General features: G+C 43.2%; 1 protein-coding gene across 4 annotated transcripts; it reads right to left on the bottom strand.

Moving 5' to 3' along the window:
* Nucleotides 1–2,397: 2,397 nt before the first annotated feature.
* Nucleotides 2,398–19,367, bottom strand: LOC139442667 (acid phosphatase type 7-like). Of its 4 annotated transcripts, none has more exons than XM_071223528.1 (11): nucleotides 19,215–19,367; nucleotides 11,368–11,562; nucleotides 10,748–10,930; nucleotides 10,364–10,389; nucleotides 8,141–8,238; nucleotides 5,944–6,009; nucleotides 5,468–5,696; nucleotides 5,088–5,213; nucleotides 4,418–4,489; nucleotides 3,894–4,031; nucleotides 2,398–2,680 (listed from the first exon to the last, which is right to left on the bottom strand). In XM_071223528.1, the coding sequence occupies exons 1-11, from the start codon at nucleotides 19,333–19,335 to the stop codon at nucleotides 2,597–2,599; spliced, it is 1,338 nt and encodes a 445-aa protein (XP_071079629.1). In that variant the 5' UTR covers nucleotides 19,336–19,367; the 3' UTR covers nucleotides 2,398–2,596. The 4 variants fall into 4 exon arrangements, with proteins under 4 accessions (XP_071079629.1, XP_071079630.1, XP_071079632.1 ...); XM_071223529.1 differs by lacking the exon at nucleotides 19,215–19,367 and adding an exon at nucleotides 17,210–17,315 and having other exon boundaries at nucleotides 2,399–2,680; XM_071223531.1 differs by lacking the exon at nucleotides 19,215–19,367 and adding an exon at nucleotides 13,753–13,757 and having other exon boundaries at nucleotides 2,400–2,680.
* Nucleotides 19,368–20,306: the final 939 nt, after the last annotated feature.

Below are 20,306 nucleotides of genomic sequence, written 5' to 3'. Positions count from 1 at the left end.
CATGCAGCAGCTATAGGATATGCAGTGCCATGCAGCTGTATGACATACAGTACCATGCTACAGCTATAGGATATACAGTACCATGCAGCTTTTTGTTATTCGGGGATACAGGTGGCCCAGTCGTCTAAGACGCCACGATTCGCTGTAAACACTTGATGATATGCAGTACCTTGTAGATAGGAAATAAACATTTACGCAGACTGTCTTCAACTCCTATCCGACCATATTTACATAATCCTGTATGTTGTCTTTATACACCTAACCCTGATGGACCTCTGTATGTCGTCTATATGCACCTAACCCTGATGGACCTCTGTATGTCGTCTATGTTCACCTAACCCTGACAGACCTCTGTATGTCGTCTATATTCAACTATCCCTGATGGACCTCTGTATGTCGTCTATATTCATCTAATCCTGATGGACCTCTGCATATTGTCTATGTTCACCTAATCCTGGTGGACCTCTTTATGTCGCTTATATTCATCTAACCCTGATGGACCTCTGTATGCCGTCTATATTCACCTAACCCTGACGGACCTCTTTATGACGTCCATATACACCTAATTCTGGCGGACCTCTGTATGTCGTCTATATTCACCTAACCCTGATGGACCTCTGTATGTCGTCTATATTCACCTAACCCTGATGGACCTCTGTATGTCGTCTATATTCACCTTACCCTGACAGACCTCTGTATGTCGTCTATATTCACCTAACCCTGATGGACCTCTGTATGTCGTGTCTATTCACCTAGCCCTGACGGACCTCTGTATGTCGTCTATATTCACATAACCCTGATGGACCTCTGTATGTCGTCTATATTCATCTAATCCTGACAGACCTCTGTATATTGTCTACATTCACCTAATCCTGGTGGACCTCTGTATGTCGTCTATATTTATCTAACCCTGATGGACTTCTGTATGTCGTCTATATTCACCTTACCCTGACAGACCTCTGTATGTCGTCTATATTCATCTAACCCTGATGGACCTCTGTATGCCGTCTATATTTACCTAACCCTGACGGACCTCTTTATGACGTCCATATACACCTAATTCTGGCGGACCTCTGTATGTCGTCTATATTCACCTAACCCTGATGGACCTCTGTATGTCGTCTATATTCACCTAACCCTGATGGACATCTGTATGTCGTGTCTATTCACCTAGCCCTGACAGACCTCTGTATGTCGTCTATATTCACATAACCCTGATGGACCTCTGTATGTCGTCTATATTCATCTAATCCTGACAGACCTCTGTATATTGTCTATATTCACCTAATCCTGGTGGACCTCTGTATGTCGTCTATATTCATCTTACCCTGATGGACCTCTGTATGTCGTCTATATTCATCTTACCCTGATGGACATCTGTATGTGGTCTATATTCACCTACCCTGACGGACCTCTGTATGTCGTCTATATTTATCTAACCCTGATGGACTTCTGTATGTCGTCTATATTCACCTAACCCTGACAGACCTCTGTATATCGTCTATATTTATCTAACCCTGATGGACCTCTGTATGTCGTCTATATTCACCTAACCCTGATGGACCTCTGTATGTCGTCTATATTCACCTAACCCTGATGGACCTCTGTATGTCGTCTATATTCACCTAACCCTGATGGACCTCTGTATGTCGTCTATATTCACCTTACCCTGACAGACCTCTGTATGTCGTCTATATTCACCTAACCCTGATGGACCTCTGTATGTCGTCTATCTTCACCTAATCCTGATGGACCTCTGTATGTCATCTAAATTCACCTAACCCTGACGGACCTCTGTATGTCGTCTATATTCACCTAACCCTGATGGACCTCTGTATGTCGTCTATATTCACCTAACCCTGATGGACCTCTGTATGTCGTCTATATTCACCTAACCCTGACGGACCTGAGTGCGGTGGTCAGGGACTGTGGGCATCACAGTTATCAAGGACTATCCCATGTTTCCCAACTATTTTAGCGAGCTCTTCCGTGTTTGTTTCATTGGTCTTTTCTATACTGAATGTACCCATGTAATGTGAATTTGTCTTATTGCTGACTTTAATCTCCTGTATATATAGGAGCCTTATGATACTGTATGTGTTGTTATATACTGGTTCGTCATTGTGTAGCTACAAGATTGCTATACCTTGTGTTTCTCCATCACTAAGTTTTGCATCCAAACAGACAGCCTCCGTGGCCTAGTGGATACAGCGTCCTCCCGGAGAGCGGAAATTCGGGGGTTCGATCCCATGCCACGTCATACCAATAGACGGTGAAAGATGGTACTTGTTGTTACCCTGATTGGCGCTCGTGCATGCACGTCGTAATATTAAAACAATAATCTTAATAATAAAACATGACGTTAAACCCCGTGTCACCTCACCTCTGAATCCAAAGTATCACAATGAAGAATTTATTTTCGATTTATTGTTAAATTAATGCATCATTATCAAACTTGTAAAATAATATGTACAATACATTATATCACATGATTAAATAACATTAAGATATCGTCGCCTCGCTGATCTGTGTGAGTTAATCATTGGAGTAAAGATTCTTGATTTTGTTCCGAAGACTTGGAGTGACTTCCGCGTGGCTACCTGGGAACCGCCTGACAGTTGAACTGGCCGGCCGAGTGAGAGTCACGTACTATCCACGCCTTATCAATCACAGCCCCCTTCTGCAAGATAAAAACACAACTTGAATCAACTTCCTCACATTTCTGTCGGCCAAACAAGTGTTGCGCGCTGTAATCACTGAAAACCGTTGTCGATATTACCTATATCTCACATCCACACTGCTGAAAACCGTTCTTGTCAGAATCCAAATTCACAAAAAGGGAAATTGTCGTCACACCAGTGCAGTTATCAGGCATCCACCAGAGTGAAAACCGTTGTCGTTACACAAATGTAGTCCGTCATAATCTGACCTCAGGTCCTCATCGTGGAGTAGCCAATCACGGGCCTGGAATTCGATCCCACACACGTTTGATACCAGTTATCTCAAATGGGTTTCTCACCCACAGGTGTGTAAGAAACTAGTATCTCACATCCACCCGACTGAAAACCGTTGTCGTCATGCAAATGTATACATCTCAGACACACACATCCAACCGACTTAAAACCGTTGTCGTCATGCAAATGCATACATCTCAGACACACACACCCATCAGAGTGATAACAGATGTTATCATACAAATTCATATCTCACATCTGCTGACTCATAACGACTGCCAGCATGTTAATTCATGTATCTCACATTCATACAACTGACAATCGCTGCCTGAATCATAACGACTGCCAGCATGTTAATTCATGTATCTCACATCTGCCTGACGCATAACGACTGCCAGCATGTTAATTCATATCTCACATCTGCCTGACTCATAACGACTGCCAGCATGTTAATTCATGTATCTCACATCTGCCTGACTCATAACGACTGCCAGCATGTTAATTCATATCTCACATCTGCCTGACTCATAACGACTGCCAGCATGTTAATTCATATCTCACATCTGCCTGACTCATAACGACTGCCAGCATGTTAATTCATGTATCTCACATTCATACAACTGACAATCGTTCTCAGCATTTGAATGCATATAAAACTACCTAACAACTACTAAAACTACTTAACAATATAATGTTACAATAGGAACTTTTCACAGATCATCTGTCGTACAATATAATGTTACAATAGGAACTTTTCACAGACCATCTGTCGTACAATATAATGTTACAATAGGAACTTTTCACAGATCATCTGTCGTGCAATATAATGTTCCAATAGGAACTTTTCACAGATCCATAATTATCTTCCATAATTGACTCCTGCAAGTACTTTTCAGAGATCATATGCTGTGCAATACATGACTCCCTGTGATTCCAGACCTTGTCTACCGACATTTCCTCCAGGTACAGATGAGTTGTGTTGTGCACTGTCACCCTGGTGTACCCGTAGTCGTCCGAGTGGAAAGAAGTCCAGGGGAACAGGGTATGGTCAAATTTGGTCTGTCCTTCTCTGTCACCCTGAAAGAAACAATCATATATTTATGTCACATTACCCGGTCTACTCCTAAGAGGTAAATATATCATTGTACTCAGTATTGACTATATCATTCTCCTTATTAGGGAATATACCATTGTTCTTTGTATTAAAGGTATCGTTGTTATTAGCATTGAATATATCATTGGCCTCAGTATTGACAATTCAATTTCCATATCATCGTTTCAGTCTTGAAAATATCATTTTCTTCAGTTTACCAACTAGTATATCAGTTTCCCCAGTTTTAAATATAGTATTGTCTACATACACATCTGCACTGAAACCTAGAAACGTTTATATCTATCAAGTGTTTCATATACATTGAAACCTTGCAACATGTAAATCTATCAACTGTATTCCCTGGACTCACGGCAGATCCAGTAACAATGTGCACGGGCGCCTGAGGGTTGACGTAGGGCTTGTCAATGCTGCCGTTGCAAATCTGAAAAATGGTCCAAGTAAATAATATCTACTATAATGTTTTCGAAAACTCTGAACGGAGAAACTGAGTATTCATGATGTTTATTTTACAGAATTTCTAATATAGAGAAACTCACAGTTGTCCAATTCCCTGAAATCCGTAAAACATCTTGACGGAATGCGGATAAACAAAGGCCTTTCTCACAGGAAAGCATGGTACTCGCTCCATACCCCAAGGGAGCTAAAAAATACTCACCACTAATGAGAAGGAACAATTAAGCGCTATTAAAATATCTTATTACCATATCTGACTGACAACCGTTACATCTACACCCCCCTATAATAAATGTCAAAGCCTTTTCAATATAACCTCACATACAAATCAAGATTTACCGTCGACCTCAATTATGAAATATGTGAATTAAAACAAATAGTTGAATTGAGATGATCACATGTAGCTAGGGGGCGCTGCTCAGTGATCCGGATGTAGATGTGATCGTGTGGGACCTCGAGACGTCCATATTGCAAACAGGTATTTAGAGATCGGAATGTCCTGTGCAGGAAGTGGACATGGTAAGTTTGTGGAGTAGGCAGGTTCTCGATGCAGACAGTGTACCCACCTTGGTCTTGTACACTGGCCACAGCCGCTCGTACGAATGTTCATGGGCATAGAACTCCAGGTCCACGCCATACTTGTAGAACAACTCCTCAAGACTAGCAGAGAAATATTTGTTTCCATTTCTCATCTGTGAAAAGACATATATCAAGCTGGAGTGCCGCTTAGCTCAACTGCAAAATATATTGCACTTATTCGGTAATCTCTCTGTGATAAAATCGTCATGTAGTAAATACGTCATTCACAAATCCAAGACCTTTAATCATAATGTTGGAAACATAATGTCAATTGACTGAAGAGGAAATTCAATCCAATCCGTCTGGGTGACAGTTTATTGGTTACAATTGATGAGCGAAGCCACTGTGATTGCGGAGTTCCACCTACTGGATTTTTGGGGCTGTCACACCGTCTCTTCGCATCCCTGTTGGAGCAGTACATCGGTTTGTGGCCCATCACGATGATCCATGGCCGAGCTGCTCTGTTGCCTGGTAGGTTGGCTGCCTGGAGGTCCTTCTCCAGCCACTCGTACTGGGCGCGGATGCTCTCTGTACTCGCGCCGTGGGTAAATATCTCTGTGGAGAAGCTGATGATGTGGGCAGGGCCGATGTCCCAGCTACAAAATTAATGTTTGTCACATTTGTCAATGTATGTATATGTGTAACGCTGTATGTGTGTGAATGCACCGCCACTGACTGTATGTATGCATCGATCTGTGAATCAAATAAGTCACTGCGCCTGAACACCCGATCACGTTAGTTGCTTCTTACGACAACATGTGTTGCTGAAGACAAATTCAATCCCGGATTTTGACGGGGTATATCGCGTTTATAATCTTGTTTGTAATGGGTAAATATTCCTACCTGAAATACATGCCCTCTCCATCGCCGCCAGGCATTGTAAATCTGTTCCTGTAGTTGGAGAAGTTGCTGAAAGAGGAGGCATGTGTCGTATGTAAAGATGCTGTTTAGGAAATATTGTCTTCCGTACGAGCTACGACAGTGTCCGGTGTTGTCTAATGTTGAGGAGGAGTGGCTGAAGGAGTACAGAGGAAGGAAGTATAAGACGCCCGTATCAGATTGCATGCATTAAATGCAATATTTTAGGTGCTTACAGGCTGCGTTTGGAGCCAGCATCTGACTAGGTGCTCTCCGCTGCTGGAAACAGACCAACTTGGCTACTGCGCTGACAAGCATCCCCAACAGAAAGGGACGTACTGTTTAGAGGAGGATGTCCCTTCCCTCGCGAGGGTCTGGAATACCTTCAGCTGCCACACCACATAGCCAGCACAGTAGGCACTTTTTATGAGACAGTAATGTTGTGCTTATACTGATGACTTAACAGGAAATAACAAAAGTTTCAAGAATGACAAGAATATCGAAATTTCGAGAAAATAATGGAAATAACGAGAAAAAGTTCGATGTAACAAGAAAAACATCGTAATGTCGAGTTTTTAAAATGATTTTTTGTATAAAGAGAAAACAATTGAAGTAACGAAAAATAGATCAACAATAACGAGAAAAGACTCGAACTATCGAGACACTTATTGAAATAATGAGAAACAAAATCAAAGTAAACAAGGACAAATTCGAAATTTTGAGCTCTTGAAATAAACTTGACATAATGGGAAAATAACTAAAATTATGAACACATAACCGATGTAAGGAGAAAAAAACTCGAAATATCGAAAACATAAACAAATAATTGAAATAAAATATGAAAGCCTTACGGTACCACTTTGATGGCATAAATTTACGTTTTTCAAAACCGAAATTTCTAGTTATTTCAATTATTTCTTTATTTATTCGGAATTTCGAATTTTTCTTGGTTACTTCGATTATTTTTTCATAATTTCGCTCATTGACTTGTTATTTCAAGTTTTTCAAAAAAACCTTGAAATTTCGATTATTTTTCTCTCGTTATGCTATTTATTTCATCGAATTTTCGAGTTTTTCTCTCGTCACTTTGATTATATTTACGTATTTTCGATTATTTTCTCATTTTTTCAAGTTCATTTTTAAAGAAGAAATTTCGAACTCTTTTCTCATTACTTCGAATAGTTTCTTCATATTCCAATTGTTTTCTCTTTATTTTGATTATTTTCTCGTTATTTTTACTATTATCGTGTAATTTCGAACACATCGTCTATTTTAAAAACTTGAAATAAAGAGAACAAAATCTAAATTACGAGAAAAAGCTACAGGTAATAAGAATAAGCTTGAACTGAGGAATACCCCCGGTATATTATGTATTTTTTAAATAACTTGAAATAGCGAGAAAGTAATCGAAAGTCTGATAAAATAAATGAAATCACGATAGAATAATGGAGGCATAAAGGAAAAAACTTGTAATTTCGAAAATAAAATTAAAATAAACTTGAAGTTACAACAAAAAACCTCCAAATTTCGATAGAATAATTGAAATAAGGAGAAAAAATCGAAATTTCGAGTTCTGGAAATAAACTTGAAATAAAGAGAAAAAAATCGAAATTTCGAGAACTTCAAATAACGAGAATATAATCACAGTAACGAGAAAAAACCCTTAAATTTCGATAAAATGATTGAAATAACGAGAAAATGATTGAAGTAAAATAATCGAAGTAATGATTTTAATGAAAAAACATCGAGATTTCATGTTTTTTAATAACTTAGTAATCGAAAGTCCAAGAAAATAATTGAAATAATTAGAGAATAATTGAAGTATCGAGGAGAAACGCGTCATTTTGATGTTTATGAATAACTTTAAAATTATGACAAAAAACTCGAAATTTCGAGCAAATAAAAAAAATAAGGAGATAATCTTTAGTTCTTAAAAACCCCTTGAAATAACTAATAGTTGCCAAAATATAATTGAAATAACGAGAAATATACTCGAAAATTATGCCTACAAAACTTGCATCATTCGACTTTCGTAATTTCCCTAAAGTAAAATATATATTTTTGTCGGATGAAAATGTAATCAGTAAATACATAAGAAACAGGTTGTAAAACATATGGGAAGATGAGACACAATACCCATGTTGATAGTCATGTGATAACAGCAGATAACGGAAGTACTCACTATGCCTTCTCATGGTTGCCAACAGACACCATATACGGCACCTTGGCAGCAACCGGCTCCAACATACGCATGAACTCATCTCCGAGTCGGGCATCATCCTGGAACATACAACTTCTTCTGAAAAAACTCCACCTTCCCCCAATATGCCACAGGCAACAGTTCACCTTCCCCATATATCACAGACTACACTTCACCTTCCCCATATATCACAGACTACACTTCACCTTCCCCATATATCACAGACTACACTTCACCTTCCCCCATATATACCACAGACAACAGTTCACCTTCCCCATATATCACAGACTACACTTCACCTTATACCACAGGGGGGCACGGGTGGCCCAGTCGTCTAAGGCGCCGCGATTCGCTGTGCAGAGTTGCGTCCCTTGGGCACGCCAGAAACCTATGATTGTGGGTTCGAATCCCGGTTCGCCCCGATTATGTTTCTAGGTTTGTCAGCACCATACTTGTGCTCGTGGGTTTCACCGAAGTGGTAAACGTCTGAGACCTGCATCACTTCGGGCTTTCCTCCCACATGAAGCTGACACGCCGCGATATAACTGGAATACTGTTAAAAGCGGCGTTAAACCAAACTCACTCACTCACTCACTATATACCACAGACAACACTTCACCTTCCCCCCTATATACCACAGACAACACTTCACCTTCCCCCCTACATACCACAGACAACACTTCACCTTCCCCCCTCTATACCACAGACAACACTTCACCTTCCACCCTCTATACCACAAACAACACTTCACCCCCCCCACCCCCACCCCCCTATATACCACAGACAACACTTCATCTCCCCACTATATACCACAGACTACACTTCACCTTCCCCATATACCAGAGACAACACTTCACCTTCCCCCATATACCACAAAGACAGAACTCCACCTTCCCCCAAACCCACAGACAGAACTCCACCTTCCCCCCAATCCACAGACAGCACTCCAGGTTCCTCCCATATACCACAGATAGCACTCCAGCTTCCGCCATATACCACAGACTACACTCCACCTTCCCCACGTATACCACAGACATCACTCCACCTTCCCCCCATACACCACACACAGCACTCCACCTTCCCCCGTATACCACAGACAGCACTCCACCTTCCTCCCATATACCACAAAGACAGCACTCCACCTTCCCCCCATACACCACAGACAGCACTCCACCTTCCCCCGTATACCACAGACAGCACTCCACCTTCCCCCCATACACCACAGACAGCACTCCACCTTCCCCCGTATACCACAGACATCACTCCACCTTCCCCCCATATACCACAGACATCACTCCACCTTCCCCCCGTATACCACAGACAGCACTCCACCTTCCCCCCGTATACCACAGACAGCACTCCACCTTCCCCCGTATACCACAGACAGCAGTCCACCTTCCCCCCGTATACCACAGACAGCACTCCACCTTCCCCCCGTATACCACAGACAGCACTCCACCTTCCCCCCGTATACAACAGACAGCACTCCACCTTCCCCCGTATACCACAGACAGCACTCCACCTTCCCCCGTATACCACAGACAGCACTCCACCTTCCCCCCGTATACCACAGACAGCACTCCACCTTCCCCCCTACATACCACAGACATCACTCCACCTTCCCCCGTATACCACAGACATCACTCCACCTTCCCCCCGTATACCACAGACAACATTCCACCTTCCCCCGTATACCACAGACATCACTCCACCTTCCCCCGTATACCACAGACATCACTCCACCTTCCCCCCGTATACCACAGACATCACTCCACCTTCCCCCGTATACCACAGACAGCACTCAACCTTCCCCCCGTATACCACAGACAGCACTCCACCTTCCCCCGTATACCACAGACATCACTCCACCTTCCCCCGTATACCACAGACATCACTCCACCTTCCCCCCGTATACCACAGACAGCACTCCACCTTCCCCTCGTATACCACAGACAGCACTCCACCTTCCCCCCGTATACCACAGACATCACTCCACCTTCCCCCCGTATACCACAGACATCACTCCACCTTCCCCCCGTATACCACAGACATCACTCCACCTTCCCCCCGTATACCACAGACAGCACTCCACCTTCCCCCCGTATACCACAGACAGCACTCCACCTTCCCCCCGTATACCACAGACATCACTCCATCTTCTCCCACAAGCTTCCCCCACTACCAGTGGCTTCAGATGATACTCACGGTGTCAAGGTTGTAGGCGAAGTCCCCTGTAAAGAAAATCACCGGTATATGTTAAGGAAAAAAAGACGGGATATAAAAAGTCATGAGAAAACAAAAGCACATATAACTTAAACAGGTGAAGAGGGGATTAACGTGACGTTCAATATTATTGCACTTATGTAGCGATGTGCTGCTTGTTGTAGAATGTCACTTACCCACGTGGAGATATCAACAACACAAGTTTGTCACTAAACCATGTGGAGATATCTCCAACACAAGTTTGTCACTAAACCATGTGGAGATATCTCCAACACAGGTTTGTGATTTCCCCACATGGAGATATCTCCAACACAAGCTTGTCACTAAACGACGTGGAGATATCATCAGCAGAAGCTTGTCACGTACCCAGATGGAGGATGGCATCAAAGTGCCCAGCCTGGGTCTCTTCTTGTAGATAAGGAAATGCACGTGGGTTCTCGTAGCCAAGGTCACCAAAGACAGCAAGTTGGGGACTCCAATCACTGCCCCCTTTCATCACCCTGAAGGTGAAGAGGGAGCTGTAGCCGGCGTCACTCCCGCATCTGTAGGCTGGAACATAGAAGCAAGGTCTTGAGCATCTTGTCCACGTATGCGCACGGTAGTCAGGTATCTTAACCAAGTACACATCTGGAATAAATCAATACATCGGTAGACCGGGATCTATATCTACTCACTGTATTGGTGGCCAAGCTTCAGGCCCGACAGTAGTACACGGTATATATAGAGTACTCCTTTCTCTGTGCCACCATCAGTAGACATGGGATCTATATCTACTCACTGTATTGGTGGCCCAGCTTCAGGCCTGACAGTAGTACACGGTGTATGTAGAGTACTCGTCTCTCTGTGCCACCATCAGTAGACACGGGATCTATATCTACTCACTGTATTGGTGGCCCAGCTTCAGGCCTGACAGTAGTACACGGTGTATGTAGAGTACACGTTTCTCTGTGCCACCATCAGTAGACACGGGATCTATATCTACTCACTGTATTGGTGGCCCAGGTTCAGACCTGACAGTAGTACACGGTGTATGTAGAGTACCCGCTTCTCTGTGCCACCATCAGTGAACACGGTGGTTTTTCCGAACTGGGTCTGGTCGAGTTTCCCCTCGCCGTAGTTGACGGTGGCGGTGCCGGCCTCGTCGAGTGTCACCCACGTCACCACCATCTGGTCGGGAGCGGCTGCAACAACAACATCCGCATGAACAAGTTCAAACATTGAAAGTAATTTACAAACATATGAATGAATGAATGAATGAATGAATGAATGAATGAATGAATGAATTTATTTCCCACAATGATTTGGAGAGTAGTACATACAATTACATCACCAGTTTTAGGAGAGAGCGTATGCTTGTGTTGTGGTAGTCTACCAGTTTTAGGAGAGATCGAATGATGGTGTTGTGTAACTGTACCAGTTTTAGGAGATATAGTCATAATAGGTGCGTTGAACAGTATCAAATGTAGGATAGCATTTATGATTGTGTTCGTGTAACTGTGTCAAATGTAGGAAGAGGTGATATGATTAATTTGTGTCAATGAGTTATCAGTAGGTTGTCACCCGCTGATGCGTTGGCAGAGCGGGTCTATTTTATCCTGCAATACACTCAACACAGACACCCTCCATATAAAGAAACCCTCAATATAGAGAAACCCTCCACACAGGGACACCCTCCATATACAGACACCCTCCATATAAGGAATACACCTTTTTTAAGACACCTACATATTGAGACAACCTTCAGATAGAGGACCCTCCACTTACTGACAACCTTCACAAAGAGACATTATCCATATAGAGACATCCTCCATATAAAAACACCCTCTCCTCAAAGACACTGCATATCACCCCCCACCCCCACCCAACACCCCCACCCCCAACCCCCACCCTATCTAAAGACACCATCTATATTGACACACTGTTCACATAGAGACACCCTGCAGAAAGGAAACCACCTTCACATAGTCACCCTGCAGACAAGGACCACCTTCATATGAAACACCCTGCAGACAAGAACCAACCACCTTCATGTAAAAACACCCTGCAGACAAAGACACCTCAATATAGAAACACCCTGCAGACAAAGACACCTCCATATAGAGACATATGTCTGACAAAGGCACCCCCATATAGAGACATATGTCTGACAAGGACTACCTTCATATAGAGACACCCTGCAGATAAGGAAACGTTCATATAGGGACACGCTGCAGAAAGGGACTACCTTCATATAGAGACACCCTGCAGATAAGGAAACCTTCACATAGAAACACCATGCAGACAGGGACTACCTTCATATAGAGACACCCTGCAGATAAGGAAACGTTCATATAGAGACACACTGTAGATGAGGACGACCTTCATATAGAGACACCCAGCAGATGAGACGCGACCTTCATATAGAGACACCCTGCAGGTAGGACCCACCTTCATTTAGAGACACCCTGCAGATAAGGAAACCTTCATATAGAGACACCCTGCAGATAAGGAAACCTTCAGAGACACCCTGCAGATAAGGACCACCTTCATATAGAGACACCATGCAGATAAGGACCACCTTCATACAGAGACACTCTGCAGACCGGGAACACCTTCATTTAGAGACACCCTGCAGATAAAGACCACCTCCATACAGAGACAAGGACAAGGACTACCTTCATACAGAGAGTTCCCCAACATAAACTCTCGGATAACATGCCAATGATATATGTCCAAAGTTAAGGCACAATTTCTGTCAGTGTGAATGGGTTTTATCTATGTTTTTTTTACTATATAAAAGTTCATTCACATAACCAGACATGTGGAAGTCATTTTATTATGCCTCAACGTGAGATTGACCAATCAGAGAGCAGAACTACTAACCCAAAAAATCCAAGATGGTTGTTACTGACCTAACACGAGACCGTACACCGTCAGTAACAGCCATCTTGGATTTTCCAACACCCACTTCACATATTTCACATGAAATTCTGGTAGAGAAATTCGTTATTCGACACCGTTTTGTGTTTTAATATAATTAATAGTGATGTGCAAGAACATTAATCCCCTTGAATCACGTTCGTGGCTTTATTGATAAAAGTTATAGTAACAATTGTCTACAATATCTGGCCGCTAAGCTTTGAAGAGTAGTCCCCCTTTGACCCTTAACGTCAGCGCTCTAAGCTCAGACGAGAAGTGCGATATGGATACTACATAGTGTAAACTTTTCGGCATTACAAATTTGTTATGGAGTCTTTAGTTGCCGTAAAGGGTCTCATATTTGGAAGAAAATAGCAGAAACATTTTGGGCGAGGCGTGGCAGCATAACAAATAATATTGGTCTGAGTAACTATCAGTATCTTGCTGTAACATTACAGACCCTTACGTCGCACCTCCGTACGACATCCGTATACCGACCCTGACATACACAACTCCGTACGTCATCCGTATACAGACCCTTACGTCACACCTCCGTACGAAATCCGTATACCGACCCTGACATACACAACTCCGTACGACATCCGTATACAGACCCTTACATACATACCTCTGTACAACATCCGTATACAACCCCTTACATACACACCTCTGTACAACATCCGTATACAAGCCCTTACATACACACCTCTGTACAACATCCGTATACAAGCCGTGCATGGCACATTATCCGTCAATCTTACCAAGAAGCAAGTGCTTGTGTTAAATACAATGGGAGGACAAGTGATTTGTTCAATGTTCAACAAGGAGTAGGACAAGGTCGCGTGCTCTCAGCATGGATGTTTCTAGTCTATATTAATGACCTGATATCTCAGCTTGATAATCTACAATGTGGACTAATTGTTGGTAAGGAGCACATCCCAACGGTAGTATTGGCTGATGACACTACTGTTGTGAGTACGAGTGTACATGGACTGAATAAGTCTCTTGATACTATCCAAAGATCCAAAGTAGTACGATTTATGCCGGCTCTCTGAAACACACGGAAAAAGCAAGTGAACGAACTACTAGAGGCGCGACAGACAATCAACTCCTTAAGAAATGTTGGTCTTAGAGCTGGAGGATTGAACCCAGTATCTTCATCGAATATCTGGCAACGAGTGATCTTCCCCACTGCCTTTTATGCATGTGAGCTCTGGCCTAATATCAACAACCGTGAGATCAGTGAGATGGAAACCCTACAGCGCTACTTTGCACGACGAGTCCAAAACCTTCACAGGAGATCCTCTACAGCTGCTACAACTCAGGTTCTAGGATTGTGGTCAATGCTGGGCAAGGTGGAGAAAATGAAGCTTCTCTTCCTGGGACGACTCTGTAGAGCAGCAGGCACAACCACTGTGAAGCCGATTTTCTATCTCAGACTATCCCAGTATGTCACCACGATCTCACACAGTGCCAGATCCATAACACATGATCTACTGAATGTGGCTCAAAAGTATGGATTCTCAGGCGTCTTAGATAAACTAATCAACTCTGGGGAATTTCCATCTAAGAGTGTATGGAAAAGCATGGTACAACGAGCTATTAGTGAGTCTGAAAATAGGAATTGGAGAAATACTTTGCAACAACGTCCAGACATGCATAGGTTTAGTGCTATCCACACCCGCCTTGCCCCACATCGTCTCTGGTCTCCGTGTGTATGGTATGATATTGCTTCCCCCCTGTATATGCTCTTGTAAAGCTCGGCATACTACCTGTAACGTCTGGACTGTGTCTTATCTGTAACTGTGAATGTGATGACATTGTTAAACACCAATTGCTTTACTGTCATGGCCTAATGAAACAGAGAAATGTGCTTATTGAGTCTTTATTTGACAATGTTAGCCTTGAAACATATCTCAGACTTGAGGACACGTCTAGTGATGCCGTCAAGATTCTGACATACCTCGGTGCTATTACAGATGTGGTCCAGGACATGACACTTGACAGCTGGGCAACATTCATGAGTATCGTGGCTAAACATGTCAGCTCATGGAACTTAACATCCATATTGTATTTGTGAAGCTATGTCACACATCATGTAAATATAGTTTCACGCATCACTTCATTACTGCTTACCCAGCTCAATCTGTTGTATTTACATGTATTTTGTCATTGCCGTTGTCAAATAATGTAATGTAACTGTATGTACTATTCTCCAAATCATTGGGGGAAATAAAGAGTATTCATTCATTCATTCATTCATTCACACCTCCGTACAACATCCGTATACAGCCCCTTACATACATACCTCCGTACAACATCCGTATACAGCCCCTTACATACACACCTCCGTACAACATCCGTATACAGCCCCTTAGATACACACCTCCATACAACATCCGTATACAACCCCTTACATACACACCTCCGTACAACATCCGTATACAACCCCTTACATACACACCTCCGTACAACATCCGTATACAGCCCCTTACATACACACCTCTGTACAACATCTGTATACAACCCCTTACACACACACCTCCGTACAACATCCGTATACAGCCCCTGACATACATACCTCTGTACAACATCCGTATACAGCCCTTATGTCACACCTCCGTACAACATCCGTATACAGCCCCTTACATACACACCTCCGTACAACACCCGTATACAACCCCTTACATACACACTTCTGTACGACATCCGTATACAACCCCTTACATACACACCTCCGTACAACATCCGTATACAGCCCCTTAGATACACGCCTCCGTACAACATCCATATACAACCCCTTACATACACACCTCCGTACAACATCCGTATACAGCCCCTTACATACATACCTCTGTACAACATCCGTATACAGCCCTTATGTCACACCTCCGTACAACATCCGTATACAGCCCCTTACATACATACCTCTGTACAACATCCGTATACAACCCCTTACATACACACTTCTGTACGACATCCGTATACAACCCCTTACATACACACCTCCGTACAACGTCCGTATACAGCCCTTATGTCACACCTCCGTACAACATCCGTATACAGCCCCTTACATACACACTTCTGTACGACATCCGTATACAACCCCTTACATACACACCTCTGTACAACATCCGTATACAGCCCCTTAGATACACACCTCCGTACAACATCCGTATACAGCCCTTATGTCACACCTCCGTACAACATCCGTATACAGCCCCTTACATACACACTTCTGTACGACATCCGTATACAACCCCTTACATACACACCTCTGTACAACATCCGTATACAGCCCCTTAGATACACACCTCCGTACAACATCCGTATACAGCCCTTATGTCACACCTCCGTACAACATCCGTATACAGCCCCTTACATACACACTTCTGTACGACATCCGTATACAACCCCTTACATACACACCTCCGTACAACGTCCGTATACAGCCCTTATGTCACACCTCCGTACAACATCTGTATACAGCCCCTTACATACACACTTCTGTACGACATCCGTATACAACCCCTTACATACACACCTCTGTACAACATCCGTATACAGCCCCTTAGATACACACCTCCGTACAACATCCGTATACAGCCCTTATGTCACACCTCCGTACAACATCCGTATACAGCCCCTTACATACACACTTCTGTACGACATCCGTATACAACCCCTTACATACACACCTCCGTACAACATCCGTATACAGCCCTTATGTCACACCTCCGTACAACATCCGTATACAACCCCTTACATACACACTTCTGTACGACATCCATATACAACCCCTTACATACACACCTCCGTACAACATCCGTATACAACCCCTTACATACACACTTCTGTACGACATCCGTATACAACCCCTTACATACACACCTCTGTACAACGTCCGTATACAACCCCTTACATACATACCTCTGTACAACATCCGTATACAGCGTGGACTAATTGTTGGTAAGGAGCACATCCCAACGGTAGTACTGGCTGATGACACTACTGTTGTGAGTACGAGTGTACATGGACTGAATAAGTCTCTTGATACTATCCACCAGTATGCTCGGCGCTGGAGACTGACATATAACGCCAATAAGAGCTGTGTCTTGTCTTTGTGCAATAACAGAAGACATTGTAATAGACCTGTGTTCAGAATTGGAGAGGTGACAATGAAGATCCAAAGTAGTACGATTTATGCCGGCTCTCTGAAACACACGGAAAAAGCAAGTGAACGAACTACTAGAGGCGCGACAGACAATCAACTCCTTAAGAAATGTTGGTCTTAGAGCTGGAGGATTGAACCCAGTATCTTCATCGAATATCTGGCAACGAGTGATCTTCCCCACTGCCTTTTATGCATGTGAGCTCTGGCCTAATATCAACAACCGTGAGATCAGTGAGATGGAAACCCTACAGCGCTACTTTGCACGACGAGTCCAAAACCTTCACAGGAGATCCTCTACAGCTGCTACAACTCAGGTTCTAGGATTGTGGTCAATGCTGGGCAAGGTGGAGAAAATGAAGCTTCTCTTTCTGGCAAGACTCTGTAGAGCAGCAGGCACAACCACTGTGAAGCCGATTTTCTATCTCAGACTATCCCAGTATGTCACCACGATCTCACACAGTGCCAGATCCATAACACATGATCTACTGAATGTGGCTCAAAAGTATGGATTCTCAGGCGTCTTAGATAAACTAATCAACTCTGGGGAATTTCCATCTAAGAGTGTATGGCAAAGCATGGTACAACGAGCAATTAGTGAGTCTGAAAATAGGAATTGGAGAAATACTTTGCAACAACGTCCAGACATGCATAGGTTTAGTGCTATCCACACCCGCCTTGCCCCACATCGTCTCTGGTCTCCGTGTGTATGGTATGATATTGCTTCCCCCCTGTATATGCTCTTGTAAAACTCGGTATATTACCTGTAACGTCTGGACTGTGTCTTATCTGTAACTGTGAATGTGATGACATTGTTAAACACCAATTGCTTTACTGTCATGGCCTAATGAAACAGAGAAATGTGCTTAGTGAGTCTCTATTTGACAATGCTAGCCTTGAAACATATCTCAGACTTGAGGACACGTCTTGTGATGACGTCAAGATTCTGACATACCTCGGTACCATTACAGATGTGGTCCAGGACATGACACTTGACAGCTGGGCAACATTCATGAGTATCGTGGCTAAACATGTCAGCGCATGGAACTTAACATTCATATTGTATTTGTGAAGCTATGTCACACATCATATAAATATAGTTTCACGCATCACTTCATTACTGCTTACCCAGCTCAATCTGTTGTATTTACATGTATTTTGTCATTGCCGTTGTCAAATAATGTAATGTAACTGTATGTACTATTCTCCAAATCATTGGGGGAAATAAAGAGTATTCATTCATTCATTCATTCACACCTCTGTACAACATCCGTATACAGCCCCTTACATTCACACCTCCGTACAACATCCGTATACAACCCCTTACATACACACCTCCGTACAACATCCGTATATAGCCCCTGACATACACACCTCCGTACAACATCCGTATACAGCCCCTGACATACATACCTCTGTACAACATCCGTATACAGCCCCTGACATACATACCTCCGTACAACATCCGTATACAACCCCTTACATACACACCTCTGTACAACATCCGTATATAGCCCCTGACATACACACCTCTGTACAACATCCGTATACAACCCCTGACATACACACCTCCGTACAACATCCGTATACAACTCCTGACATACAAACCTCCGTACGACATCCGTATACAACCCCTGACATACACACCTCCGTACGACATCCGTATACAACCCCTGACATACAAACCTCCGTACGACATCCGTATACAACCCCTGACATACACACCTCCGTACGACATCCGTATACAACCCCTGACATACAAACCTCCGTACGACAGGTGGATCTGCTCCGGCTTTGGGGAGGTTGTCTTATGGTCCAGGATCCCCTGTGTGGCGAGGATGAGCGCGGCAAACACAAACCCGCAGATGACACAACTCCACTTCATGCTGCTTTTTCCAATTCCGCTGGCAACTAACTCTGTCTCACCACGGCTCAGTAACTATCTATAACTGGTGAGGTCACCTGCTCCGAGATAAAAAACAACACGTGACCTATAGCATGCCAATAACATGTAAATAGCATGGCAATTGATAATGACGACCCCAGGCTGCAGCATTCATAGCATAGACTCGAGTACCCGGATGCAGCACCTCACTGTGAAGTGAGAATGTGCTGAACTATTTTATGTCAACAAACACCTTGGCGTGGGACCTCTCTGTAGGACAATCCCAAATAATTGTTGTTGTATTTGCATTGTCATATGTCAGTGTATTTTGTTGTTGAACAACGATTGTAACTGTGTTACATTGTTCTGTTGAGATTTAGTAGACGTTCGTTGCATTGTGTTTGGGCAGTGATCAGCCGCCAGGAAGTTACTACATTTAGATGCTGATGTGGTGTGTAAACCTCGGGTTCGGTATATCGCAGACGGTTATAGTATGTTATAGAAACATATGGAAAGTTCTGTGATGTTCTAATGCTGCTAGACTGGTGAGGGCACGGTATAGAAACTTCCAGAAGCTTGTTAGGCGGTATATAATGGCCAATCAGAGTGTGTTTACGTATCTCTCTCACATTTCGTCTCTCGCGCATTTTTATTGCTTCGATACCAGCTTTCATGCGAGGATCGCTCACCATTCCTGAATCCCTGCCTAGCCCATCACGGAAGCTTGACCACTGTCGCCGCTGGGTGAATATTTATTTTCACTGACTTTTGCTATCACCACTGTATTTTTGTATTTGCTACAGGACACTGCCATCATATTATATACAGCCACTGAATATGGTACTACCACTCTATTGTTTACTGTCATTGCGACTGCTGGGCTGTAATTTGTATTGATTTGCAAACTTTGTGAATTTTGTGAATATGTTTGTTGATTGTATACCACTTGTTGTTTGTTTGTTGGTTTCACG

This window comes from Haliotis cracherodii, unplaced genomic scaffold (genome assembly GCF_022045235.1).
Source record: "Haliotis cracherodii isolate W230 unplaced genomic scaffold, xgHalCrac1.p SCAF_5, whole genome shotgun sequence".
In the NCBI taxonomy this organism is placed as follows: Eukaryota; Metazoa; Mollusca; class Gastropoda; order Lepetellida; family Haliotidae; genus Haliotis; species Haliotis cracherodii.
Note: the sequence above shows the minus strand (reverse complement) of the source record. Positions and strands in the feature narration are given on the sequence as shown.